This window comes from Gopherus flavomarginatus, chromosome 10 (genome assembly GCF_025201925.1).
Source record: "Gopherus flavomarginatus isolate rGopFla2 chromosome 10, rGopFla2.mat.asm, whole genome shotgun sequence".
Classification (NCBI taxonomy): Eukaryota; Metazoa; Chordata; order Testudines; family Testudinidae; genus Gopherus; species Gopherus flavomarginatus.
In genome coordinates this window covers 35,553,058-35,566,371 of record NC_066626.1, presented here as the reverse complement: position 1 = coordinate 35,566,371, position 13,314 = coordinate 35,553,058, and the positions used below count along the sequence as shown (strand labels likewise).

Sequence of the window (13,314 nt, the reverse complement as noted above, 5' to 3'; positions counted from 1 at the left end):
GAGCAGGGAGAATGGAAGATAGTTTAGCAGCAAGAGCTGGAGCCTACAGGCTGCTGAGCTGCTGAAAAATGTGGAGAAGGAGCATGCTTGCCACATGCTTTGTGCCTGTGAAAGGAGGCTTGTATTTAGTGGGCCTGATCCTGTAAAATGCTGAGTGCCATCAACTTTCACTGACGTCAACAACAGAGGAAGGTGTTTAACACCTTGCACAATTGGGCCTGGTGTACAGAAATGTGCAGCAGGCTGAGCAATGTGACTAATCTCTGTACCTAAGAAGGTGTAGCCAGGGCAGAGATGCTTGAGCACAGTCCAGTGACAGCGCTGCTATGCTTAGCCACCATTTTTTAGGAGTTTCAGTCACTCCTCCTGCCAATCCGGAGTAATGGCTCATTCATGTGTGCCTAAGAGGTGCACTTAGTAGAACCTGAAAACAAGGGAAGCTGTGAGGGACTTGGTCCTGACCATAGCCCAGAAATGCACTTGATGATTATAAGAAAGCACTATCTCTCCTAGTGAGAGGCTCAGTGTCTCCTGCCCTATGCTGGGTACAGTTCCTGCAGGCCCCCACCACTCTGCAGCACCCGCTCCTCTCAACTTGCTGGATCACAGCTTTCAAAGCATCAAGTTTAGCAGCCCTCAGCATTGTTCCCCCTCATCTGATGCCAGGCACGACAGAGACCTAAGAGACTGAGTTTGCTGCTGGGTTAATATATGCTTGGGTCTAAAAGCTGAGCATGTAAACAGCCTGACATGCTGCTTCAGGTGTCATCTCATGAATAGAAAACAGTTAAAAAATACAAATAAGGGAACTAATGGTCTGATCCTACAGGAACTCCCAGTGCAGTTCACTCATTAAAGTAGGAGGGCATTGTGGGTATGTGGAGCTCTTAGCAGATCAAGCCCTAAGTCAACTTTCACAGCCTTTAATAAAACCCAACTATTTCTGATATTTTTCATTTTCCAATATAATTTTGTTTAAATATCCATGCAGGTTGTGCATTAAGGGTTCAGAACAGATCTTTGTATAGAGATGGCAACATTTCCCAAAGGCGCAAGTGCTTTTGGGACCATTAATTTCTCAGTGCTCTACCTCAAACACCACAAAGGGGCCCAATTTTCAGAAAGTGCAGCACACTGACCCTCTGAAAATCAGGCCTATAAGGGGATTCAGGGAAGGCAGCAAAAATCAGCCATTTTGAAATACTTAGGTTGAGACATTTTGTCAAGTCCTGAAGGTTTGTCACTTTTATTGTGTATATACACATAACCGAGGAAAAAGTAATTTCTTTCATAACAGGAGTGCTTAGGTTTTTGTTTTTATTACTATGTTTTTAAATCTGTTACATCTGCAGGCAGTGAACAGGCAGATTCTATTAAATGTAATGGTAATCACCACTCCTCAGGCACCATACAGCAGCAGAGAGTAACTGAGGCAGATGATCAGCTTATGAAACCAAGGCGGAAAGATACACCATTTCAGCACCAAGCACCGTTTGTTCCAGGTAGGGTGCTTCAAGATGCACAATAGACTTTTAGATAGCTAAAGCCTTATCCAATTTCTCATTGACATTGATGCCAATGACTTTTGACTTTTTCTTTTGACTTTTATGGGAGTTAGACTAGGCACTGCAAAATGAAGACGAAGAATGTAATGGGACTTTTGTGGGAGTTTCTGTTGCTGGGCCTTTCTGAGATGAATGAGGGATGTGCCACGTTGGCATTTGGGTGTTGCAGTGCTCCCGCCCGTCCCTCCCCTCCTCTCCCAATGTAAACCATCTGTGTTCTCCTTTTTGTGGATACTGCCTGGTACTTGTGGGGTAGAAGTGTGGGATACAAATCTTTGGCAAGGCATGAGGAGCCAGATCCTTAGCTGGTGTAAATTGGCATAGTTTCACTGAAGTCAGTAGCGTGATGCCAATTTATGGCAGCGGAGGACCTGGCCCGTTCTTTCTCTAGACAGGTATTCAGAGGGGTGGAGTGAACCCAGAGACCAAGTACATCACCACTATGAGGCACTTGGTGTCCACTGTGATCTCAAGACTCATTCCTTGGCCATGTGGTACCTATTTTAATTTGCTTTTATAAACTGTTTTTAAAAAACACATGCACACACACATACAAAACCCTCCACTTCTGAGACACAAAGTGGCACCATGTGAATGAGCATGCTCCAGCCAATATAATGATCTATACAACTGAATTTATTGCTAATAAGGGACTTGATTTGTGTGTGTGTGTGTGTATATTCTTTGACCATATTGGTAACTAGCCCTCTGAAGATGTACTAAAACACTGAAAATCAAAAAGATCAAGATGATATTTCTAGAACACTTGTTTTTCTATCTCTGAATTATTTTCCATAAAACAGAAGTGTCTTCTATTCAGATACTAGAAATCTAATTCCTTTTGGAACACTAGAAATTCTATTGTACTACTGGCATCAGTTGTGTCCTGTGAAATCATGTAGTGGAACAAAGGGATGTAATTCCAACAGTCTTTGGGTGTCCATGCAGAACTGTCTTGGATTACAACCCTGGGCACAGAAGGTTGGGGAGAAAAGTGGCAGGACATGCCAGGGGAGTAGCCTCATTGCAAGCAGCACATTGTTTCCACGTGGAGAAAAGTTATTTTCAAGAGCGGAAGCAAGGAGTTGTGACTCTCTTTCAGTGTCCCCCTTGACATGGCACAGCTACACACCACCTCATGCTCAGAGCTGAGGCTCCACCTAGTCCTATGTGACATTGGACCAAGTCATTTAACCTGTGTGTGCCTTAGTTTTCTTCCCGTATTGTTCACTGTGCTGTACGGAAGTGCCTGCCTTAATTGTAAGCTATTTGATTTTAGGGGTCAGAGCAAACCTCAGCTGTGGAGACATGGGACCATTTTTTTAAGCAAAGTAAAATAAGAAAATGAATTCCACATCCTTCAAAGGCATTAATGAATTGTGACATGTGTGCTCCATTTGCCTCAAATAACCATTGTTTTTTGTCAAAAATAAATGAACTAACATATTCAAAAGTGATTTGGGGGGTACCTCCATTTTTGAATGTCCAACTAGAAACAATTTAAAGAAACCTGATTTTTCACAGGACTGAGCATCTGCCCTCTGAAAATTTGGCCACTTCAAAATGTCTCATGTTGGGGATTCAAATCAGTAGTCTTTTCTGAAAATCTTGGCCTGCGTGTTTCTCATAGAGATGGGCCTAGACCCAAAACTTTGTATCCAAACACTGCTCTATACACTAGGGTGTTCAAAACAGATCTAAATCTGAGTTTTGCAAATAGCCATTATATTTCTAATGTGCCACAGTGTAATCCAAACATGTCTTGGGCTTTGTGGGTGGGGACTGGGGAGGAGGCAGGGTACACAATGTTAATTCAGGCTCACACTATTAAATCAGTCCCAGATCTTATCTCCAATTTTAAGAACAGATGTAATTACAGTAACATTTGGTAATTTCACATCTTGTGCTACTGATTAACCTTCTAATCTAGTTCTTTGATCAGGTGGATAAAAGCAAAAGTCAAGCTGTTGGTTAACCATCGCAGATTTTATGATGTGACCATGGAAATGTCATAAAGTTGCTTCACTGCTTCAAATATGCTTTGAGGCAGTGATTTCATCTAAAATGCATTACCAGTTCAAAGTGTATTAGTGCACGCCTGCTGCAAATGGTTTGGCATTCAGGCTTTTTTCATCAGCATTAATTGGATTAAATTAACTGCAGTGAAATCTGAGCCTTTAATTAAAACACTTCTTGGCCTGATAGGGTTAAGAAAGCAAGACAAGAAAAACGGAAGGCTAAGGTAAAATAAAAAGCAGCACTTATGCAGTCTTTCTTTTGGCGTGGGCTAGAGAATGACTTTGAGCAAAGTAATTTTAAAGCACAGCAGCCTAAAGGCACCAACTGATTGTTGGGCTGGGGAAGCAGGAGATAAATAAGGGGCAAGGGAAATCAGAATGGCATTATGAGTGATAGTGCTGTAGAACTGATGGTAGAAGAGCAAAACCACCTACAAGAAATGACGTTTCAGAGTAGAATTTAAAACCTGAGCACAGGGACTGCGGACCAGCAAATGAACAGAGCAAATGTAATGGAGCAAGAAGAGTGTGAACAGAGTGACCTTAGGGCAGCCAGAGTAGAAGCAGAACAGAACATCCTCTGAGCGAGCAACCTCAGGGCAGAGTGTCAACAGAGCAAAGAGTGAGAGTGGTGAAGCAAAATGAGAAGTGGCTCAGGGCAGAGCATATTGTGAAAGCAAAATAACCTTAGGGCAGAATATAAGCAGAACTGATCGAGAGCATGAGTGTAAAGATGAACTCACAGGATTATTTACAGTCTGAAAAAACAGATATTTGGGGGCAAGGGAGACTCATTTATGGATCAGCACTCAGACATATCCCGTTACAATTATTATTATGAAATCTAAAACTGTATATGTTGATCTTAGCACTCTCACATGTACAGAGCAACATCTGCTGCCTAGAATTTTGCCCATTACGTTAATATTGTATTGTTTTTTTCTGAGTGATATTTTAGAGTCTATATTTGTGGTTTGACCTTGGTAAACTCTTGTTTTGATGGATATAGATAACCCCTGAACAGCAGCTGCTCTGGTACCTCTTTCTTACTATTAAAAAAGGGCAGAGGGTACGGAGTACATTGCTAATGTAACATGCATTAGGATCAGAATGAGAGAGGATAAGAAGAATTTAGTTTTGTCTTTCCAGTTTTGTTTTCTACTTAATTAACACAGCTGTGGAATCGGTTGTGAAGACTATGATGGTGACCAAGGTTACAAAACTTTTACCCTAGTATCACCGGATGGATGATTGTTTAGTAAACAATTTAGATACTTCTAAATAAAAGGATACTGGGTACAGCTATGGGCACAACTCAGAGATTGGCCCAACTAGTTCAGAAAACTTAAAGTCCATTATCTCTGGCGATGTAGGATATTATTTTATTATCTGCTTATCGCTGTCTTATTGCTGAGTCAGGTAGTTCAAACCACATAATCTAAAAAGCCCTAGAAAGTGAATTTGGTAAGGCTTTAAAGGCCTCTTCCCATAGCCTCTGAATGACTGTCTGTTATAGTATCTCTTTGGCCTTGTCATAATATTTTGTACCATTGCTGCTGCTATGGAGAATGCTGGGAAATCTTAGCGATCTAGTGTAGGCACAGCTTTGTGACTTCCTGCATTTTTGCAGTCACGGTTGTTCACTGCAGATAGGTGGAAAAGCTAGAATTTTGTCCTGGTGGATTAAGCGGCTCCACCATGTGGTGCTTTAGAAGCATCCTAGGACAGTAAGGAAGTCATGCAACCTCCATCAAGGCTGAACAACAACAACAAAAGCTTTCACGTCTGAGAATACACAACAACATGAAAGCAAAAAGTCCCAGTTAAGTGAATTTGTTTCTTTAAACATTTGTAAACATTTATGGGGGTGCAATAGTCCCAAACATTTCCCAACAATATCTGGATCGTTCATGTAAGTTAATGCTGACAATGTCAGTAGGACTTTTGCCTACTTTTGCCAGTGTCAGAATTGTTGTGAGTAAGCAGTGGGCCAGTTAGCTGCTGGACACTGGTTGTTTCTGTATTGCAGCAAGAAAACTTGACACCCAGTGCCTAGAGTATAACTTGGGGCATGGAAGAGGAAAGCAGCTGTTTATTAAACATGGTTAGATGTTATCACATGTTTCGCCATCTGCACATGGTTGCACTCTAATTTGTTTTACTGTGTAGCTAGGTGACACATTCTGTAAGACCACTGATCATATGGGCCTGCCTTCATTTTGGAAAACTGCAGTGCAATAGTTTGGAGCTTATTGTGTAATATAATGAGTCTTGTGACAAAGGTGATGGTGGGCTGTAGGTCGGGGAGATCTGTACTTACCACTGATTGTTTCCTTATGAAAAACACAAGTTTACATGAGACACAAAGTTCAGTGTGCAATGCTCACTCAATAGTGTAACTCCCACTTTGTAATTGCATCCTAAAAAATAAACTTCACTCTTACCAAAATTTCATTCCACGGAACTACATCATACTGGTCTTATGTCCTGTGTCCTCCCCTTTAGGCGTAGCTCTTGTTTCATCTCCTAAAAAAAAACCCAACCTGCAGTACTAACCATTCTACCTCCTAGCAATTTCTGTTTGATCTTTTTATTTTGTGTTCATTAAACAGGTACAGCAAATGTGCAATATATAGCATCTCCAGTGAGAAACAACAAGAGATTAATTTGCAGAGCCATCACATTGGTTTGAGTTGAATGCTCATAAATCTACATTTGTGGGGAAGTAGAACACAAGTATTTCTCTTCTTTAAAGGCATTACCTAAAGCAATTGTCCTTGTTGTATGTGGGCACCCAAAATATTGTTTTTTTTTTCACTTTTCACAGTTACGCAGTCTGATGCAAGTGGTTTAAAACATGCTAGATAAAGCAGAACTGCGTTGAAGGAGTTGGGTTAATTTTGGGCACTTTTAGAAGGGCTATGATGCTGCTAAGCCAGTGAAGAGTCCCATAATTTGCCTGCTTGATTTAAGTCTGAATAACTGTTTGCCAGTGATTTGGGTGCTGTAATTCTTGAAAGTAACAGGAAAGATGACAACACAGTATGGAGAACTGATTGACAATATTAGAGACAGGGCTGGTAGCACTGCCTATTGAGGTTGCCTGACACTCCTTACAAGACCCTGTTTTAAGTTGTTTACAACTTTGCCAAACTTTAACTTTTTTTTTTTTCATGTCAGGTGTCTGCCTCAAGCTGATCATTTTGGAAAAAATTCAACTAAAAAGGTTCAGCTGTTTCTTAGAATGATGCTGGGAGTAAATGTATTGTTTTGCAAGGCTAGAAAATTCTTCTTTTTGGGAGGCTGTTTGAATCCATGTGTTAGTGCAAGGGCTTGAAATTTGACAAGGGGGTGGCCTTTGTGTCAGGGGTATGCCTTTTGCTTTTCCTGTGAAATAAAGCCCACACTTGGCCAATTTATAATCTCTTTGAAAAAATCTTTTTGCACATGCTCAGTAGAGACATTTTACAGTTTAATAGTTAATATCTTCAGAGATTCCACTGAGCATGTGCTATCACCTCACAGTTGCTATGTATTACAAGAGGAGGGTCTGGTGAGACTGGGACTGGTGTGGGGCAAGAGAGAAACTGTGATGGGGAGTTGGTGGGGAGAAGTGGGAACCAGGAAGGGAGGCTGGGCCTGGTTGGGCAGGGAGACTGGAATGCCCAGGCATGGAGACTGGGACTGAGGAGAGAGTGGAACTCAGATGGGGAGCTTGGAGAAGGAAACTAGGACTGGCTGTGCAAGGAGACTGGGATGAGAAGCCTAAAGAGCGGAGATTGGGACTGGGTAGATAAGGAGAATGGGACTGGGGCTAGGAGTCAGGTGGGGAAGAGGCAGGACAGGGACAGGCTGGAATGGATGAAGCAGAAGGGATCAAACTTGGAAGGAACAGGCAGAGGACATTAGAGAACACTCCATGCCAGAGCCTGCAACTGAACTCAAGACTTCTGAGTCTCACCCTTCCTCAATTGTCAGCAAATATCTGTGTAACTCACTGCCAAATTTTGTGTCCCATCTATCTCCAGTGATGGTCCACACAGAGGACAAGAACATATTATTGCTATTGGTAACTATTTGAGCTCAAGTGACAGAGGTCGATGTGGTAGATCTAATAGTTCCAACGCTGCTGATGAACGTAGGTGGTTAATTTGATGCCACATTATATTTATTTTTTTCTGGCTTTTTAAAAAAAAATAGGAAATTACCCTCAAAAATTACATTAAAAACATTTAGATTGCAAAGTCAATCACTAAAAAAATTAGGAAATGCCAGAATTAAGGGTGCCTGTGAAATCTGAATGTTTACCTATACAGGATTGAGTGTACATGACTATCAGGGCTAGTCTACACTACGGGGGAAAATCGATCTCAGATATGCAACTTCAGCTACGTGAATAACGTAGCTGAAGTCGAAGTATCTAAGATCGAATTACTCACCGTCCTCACGGTGCGGGATCGATGTTTGCAGCTACTCCTGTCGACTCTGCAACTCTGTTCGGTTTGGTGGAGTTCCGGAATCGATATAAGTGCGTTTGGAGATCGATATATCGCGTCTAGATGAGACGCGATATATCAATCCCCGAGCAATTGATTGCTACCCGCCGATAAGGCGGGTAGTGAAGACGTAGCCTCAGGTTCAGAACCATGGGCTAGATTCTGAGCTCAGGTATGCCCGGCATAGTCCACTGAAATTAATAAAGTTACTCCAGATTTCTATCAGTGGAAGTGTGACAAGTATCTGTCCTCATGTTTTTTAAGATGGCAAATTGCCTAACCTGCGTTTCTCATAGAACACATTAGGTTATTGAAACCGAATAAGTGCCATGGACTGTAATTGCCTGCTCTTCATGCAATCCATACAATTTAACCCTTACGCTTCAGAAAAACAACAATTCTAGTGTAGTAATAGACTAGAACTGGCTGGTTTCATACAGTACCACATGCTAAGAGAATTACCATGACATTGTCTGCCGTTGTTGATGGCAGGAACTGGATGTTTCATTTCTCAGGGAATACCACAATGTCCAAACATTTTCTGTTATGAAACAGAACAAAAGTAAAAAATTAAGTTTCCTGCCAAATGAACTTCTGGGGAAAAAATCATTTGGGGTCAATTGAAACATTTGTTTTGATAATAGCGAACCATTTCATTCTGATTTTGATTTTTTTAAAAATATATATATATTCTAGTATGCAATATAAAATAAGATTGAAATGAAAAGTCATTTTGAAAAAAAAATCTAAATGTTCCAATCTGACCTTATGAAAACATTAAAAAAAAATAAGTTTTCCTTTTAAACAAAACTTTCATTGAAACTGACATGTTACTGCAGAACATTTTGCTTCTGACAAATCAGAATTTTCCCTTGGGGAAAAAACATTCCTTCAGAAACTTTCCAACCAGCTCTCTGGCACTGACAATACTACTAGATTTCTGTGAGCTGCTCTCTTTCACTTTGGTATCTCTGGCACGTGTGACGGGGCACACTCTGGATTGCCACATGCTATGAAAGGGAAATCAAGTCCCATCTTGGAACAGAAGCAGTAACAGATTAAGGGTAAAGCACTGGAGCTAGCCTTTCTGCACCTCCTATTATCAAAGGGTCTCAGTATGAAGCTTTTCCATTGTGACACAAATATTGATCTGAGCCTGTTATAGGCTTAATACATCCCTTTGATAACGTTCATTATGTTCCATCAAGTTTTTATATGACAATAGCCAAGATTTTCAGAAGTGACTAGGCATTTGGGGGCTTTTTTTGGTTTTGTTCTGTTTTTTGTGGGAGGGGGACATTTCCATTTTTGAGTGTCCAGCTTGAACCATTGATTTTCAGAGGGCAGGTCTTTAACACTTTCTGAAAAGTGGCCCCTTTTAGGTGTCTCAAGCTTGGGTGCCAAAAAATTGAGGAAAATCTTGTGAGCTTTTCAGAAAATCTTGGCCTCTAAGGCTATATCTATACTTATGATGGTGTGTGGAGTACAGACCCTGCATGGGTTATAAATAGCAGCATAGACTGAGGCAGTGCTTAGCCAAGTAGTGTACAGACACACCAGAACCTTAGGGTATATACCCTACATGCCCAAGCAGTGCCTCCCGCATCTGCAGTGCTATTTTTAGCAGTGTAACACCTTGCTGCCTTGCCCCTATCAGCTCCTTTCACTGCCACCTGAAGCTATGCAGTCCAGTGTATAGCTACACATCTCCTACATGCTGCTGCAAGTGTAGACAAGGCCTAAGGCTTATAATAATGGGATGGGTACAAATCAGACATGGTTATTTTGGGAGGCTGAGGTGGCAAATGAAAGTATGCATGACTTGTGCGGAAAAACACATTTGTGCTCTTGGAACAACTGCTGAAGAAAATTTTGTTTAAGCAAACATTTTATTTTTTGAATCCCTGCCAGTCATGTCAGCTTTGATTATTGGTTACATGTCTGCCTGGCAAGTGAGTTAGTCAGAAACTAAATACAGGCCCAGACATTTAGTGACTACACATTGTGGGCTGTGGAGGTGGTGCTGAGACCTGGTCATAGAGGTCTTTTATGTTTGTTTTGGACCAGGAGTAATTTCAGACATGAATAATAGGCATGAAATTTGAGGTCACATTTTCCCCCTTTGACTAAAACAATGGCCCTGAGCGTGGAACTGGGAGCATTTCTGAGAATGCCACCAGAGAGGTCCTGGATTTCAGTCTCTTCCCTAACAGCCTAACTTTGGCCTCCAGGATGTCTATCCTACCCTTCTCTATGTCATTGGTACCTACATGTACCACAACCACCGGCTCCTCCCCAGCACGACACATGTGTCTATCCAGATGCCTTGAGGAATCCTCAACCTTCGCACCAGGCAGGCAAATCACCATATGGTTCTCCTGGTCATCACAAACCCAGCTATCTATGTTTGTAATGATCAAATCTCCCATTACTAACATCTGCCTTTTCCTAGTGACTGGAGTTCCCTCCCCCAGAGAGGTAACCTCAGTGCGAGAGGATACCCTAACACCATCTGGAAGGAGGGTCCCAAATATGGAAAGGTTTCTCTCTGCTCCTGTTGACTGCTCTGCTTCCCTGGGCCTTTCATCCTCCTCAACAGCACAGGGGTTGTCTGACTGGAGGTGGGACAATTCTACAGTGTCCCAGAAAGCCTCATCAACATAACCTCTCTGCCTCCCTTAGCTCCTCCAGTTCCACCATCATGGCCTCCAAAGCCCATACTCAGTCTTTGAGGGCCAGGAGCTCCTTACACCAAATGAACATGTGCTAGGATGGACATAGCATCCAAAAGTCCTTTGCAAAACTCCTATTGACTTGCCTGGAAGTGACACATTTGTAGCAATGGCAAAATGCAGTTCCCAGAGTAGTTACTTTCCAGTTTTATGGATGTTGCAAGGGATGAGTAACCTGTACAATCTTCTAATTAATTTACACAAAAGGTGAATTCATTTAGGAGAGGGATCAGGAGCGGCTGAGACCAAGTGTACAAAGATTTGGGCCCTGTGTCTGCACTGCATCTCTTCTCCAAGAGATGCGTTTCAGAGCTCGCAATTAGACAGACGTTCTAAATTCTGATGGCCATCTGCCATTATTTTAGCTTTTCAGGTACTTAACTTGAGGGAGTGTGATATTGCTAGTCCAATCCAGGAGTGCTGTCAGGAATCCTGGAATAGAAGAAAATACTGTTCTATCACAAAAAGTCTAATATGTAATGCTTGTATGAATGGAAAGGTTATGAAAGACAGCACCAATGAGGTCACTTAAAAAAAAACCTTTCCATTGTTTTGTGGGATTTTTGATTTAAACAGTCAGTCTGATTTCAATAAATGTGTCTTTAAATACAATCTTTGTATTTGCAGGGGTTAAACATCTGAAAAGTCAGAACGACTCAGCATTCCCAGAGGAAGAAGAGGGTGTCAATGAAAGAGAAGAAGAATGGGACCATTAATTAGCATTGGGCTTGTATAAGAAAGGTTATTGTGAATAACTGAACTGCTAAACTTTCCATACTTAACATGGAATTCCATTGCTTGTGTTTCTGAAACATTCTTCATCTCACCACTCCAGGCACACATAGCAGGATGCTTTCCGGGGAGCATTCCTTGACTGGATTTTACAGCACTCTGCAAACTTGTCCTGTGATACTTATAACTAAAGATAAACATTTATTTTACAGTCATTTTTCTTTCCTTTTTTATGACTTAAAAATGTAATTTGCAAATAAGTTAGTAATCTAACTTCGGTACTGCCAGAGCTTAATTACTGAATGTGATCTGTACTCCAAGACTTATTGTAAATAGTACCAATTTAAAAGTTACAAATAAATACTAAATTCATTTAGACATGATTTTATGTCATGCTGTGCTTCTGTCTAACTTGAAGAGAAATTTTTAGGTAAGGTGAGTCTTTAGACCAGAGGCATCTTTTCGCATACTAGAGTTACACCTAGTAACATACTTCAAACCCAAGCTAAAGCAGAGATGCCTGCTTAATTCTGCACTGCATTAGTTCTTTGTAGCTTTCAGAGTAAGTACTGCATAAAACAGTTCACCACTTCTTGCTTTCCATAAAGGTATGTATCTGATACTGCTCAGTCATGTCAGTCATTCAACGATACATTAACTGATTTTTCCTTTTTTACTACTGAAGACAAGCATATGAGGACATTAGGAAAATCTTTGATTTGGTGGAAACTAGCTGCCTCAAAATATTGGCGATAGGCTGCAGAGCCTTTCTGCTCTAAGAGAGCTTATTCAATTTTGGCCTGGTCGAATAGTGCTGTTATCATTTGACAGCTCATGTCACGTCCTGTGAGTGCTGAACATCAGGAACACTTATGAAGGAGCTGAAAATGAGATGGGGTGGACAAATCATACTTCTTTAAAGTTGTGTTTAACATATTGTTCCCTATTTTTAATGGTCCATCTTTAAACCAAGGACAACCATTCACAACCTGTAGAACTGTGTTAGCTAAGGTTGTGCTTGGTATAAAGATTCATTTTGAATTTAGCCTTTCATACCCTTGAGTCCCACTTGATAAGCCAAGCTACTGAAAGCAGATGAAGGATAAGAAAACACAGACTCTTTTGTCAATGCCTTGAGTGCTCATTTGGCTCAAATTTAAACAGACACTGTTCCGAGAAGACCTAGCATTCATAGGCTCTGTAACAAGTGTTTCTTTGTTTGACAGCCATATCTTACTCTGTATATGAGTATATCTGTATATGAGTTCTTTATTGCAGCTCCCGTCATAGACATTCCAAGTGATATTTATGCTATAATATAATGAAGAGCTGACTAATAGAAGAAATCTTCACTTGTGCTGTAGACACAGTGCTGAACTGAGGTTTCTTTATAATACAACCAAAGAGGAAGCTTCCCTTCATAAAATATTTGAAAGAAAAAAAGTTGAGGCATTGGCCTGGGACCAAGAAGAGGTGGGTTGATTTCTCAGCACTGTCACAGATTTTGCGTGTGACCAACTTACTTACTTTGGGCAACTCACTTAATCATTCTGTGCCCCAGTTTGCCATCTGTGATGTGGCGCTAAATTCTTTCTTCCACCACTTATTTGTCTTGCTGCTTTAGATTTTAAGCTTCTCAGGATATGGAGTGGCTTTTAGTGCCTATGTACAGCATGTATAACGGGGGTCCTGGAACAATTTTTATAGTGGAGGGGTGCTGAGACCCATTGAACCAAACAGTAAGCCCTGTATATAAGGGAAACCGCTTCAA

At 41.2% G+C, this 13,314-nt stretch overlaps 1 protein-coding gene across 4 annotated transcripts in view; it reads left to right on the top strand.

Annotated features, from left to right (window-relative positions):
* The window catches only part of PPP1R1C (protein phosphatase 1 regulatory inhibitor subunit 1C), an 86,628-nt gene extending 74,757 nt beyond the window's left edge, over positions 1 to 11,871 (top strand). The window contains exons 5-6 of one of the 4 annotated variants that reach the window (XR_007768340.1): positions 1,353 to 1,502; positions 11,439 to 11,521. Coding sequence is in view for 3 of the 4 variants with exons in the window: in XM_050916450.1 (XP_050772407.1) it covers positions 1,353 to 1,502; positions 11,439 to 11,527 (239 nt within the window). In the remaining variant the exon portion in view is untranslated. Of the gene's footprint in view, positions 1 to 1,352; positions 1,503 to 11,438 lie in introns of all 4 variants that reach the window. The other 3 variants (XM_050916450.1, XM_050916451.1, XM_050916452.1) reach the window with 3 other exon arrangements.
* Positions 11,872 to 13,314: the final 1,443 nt, after the last annotated feature.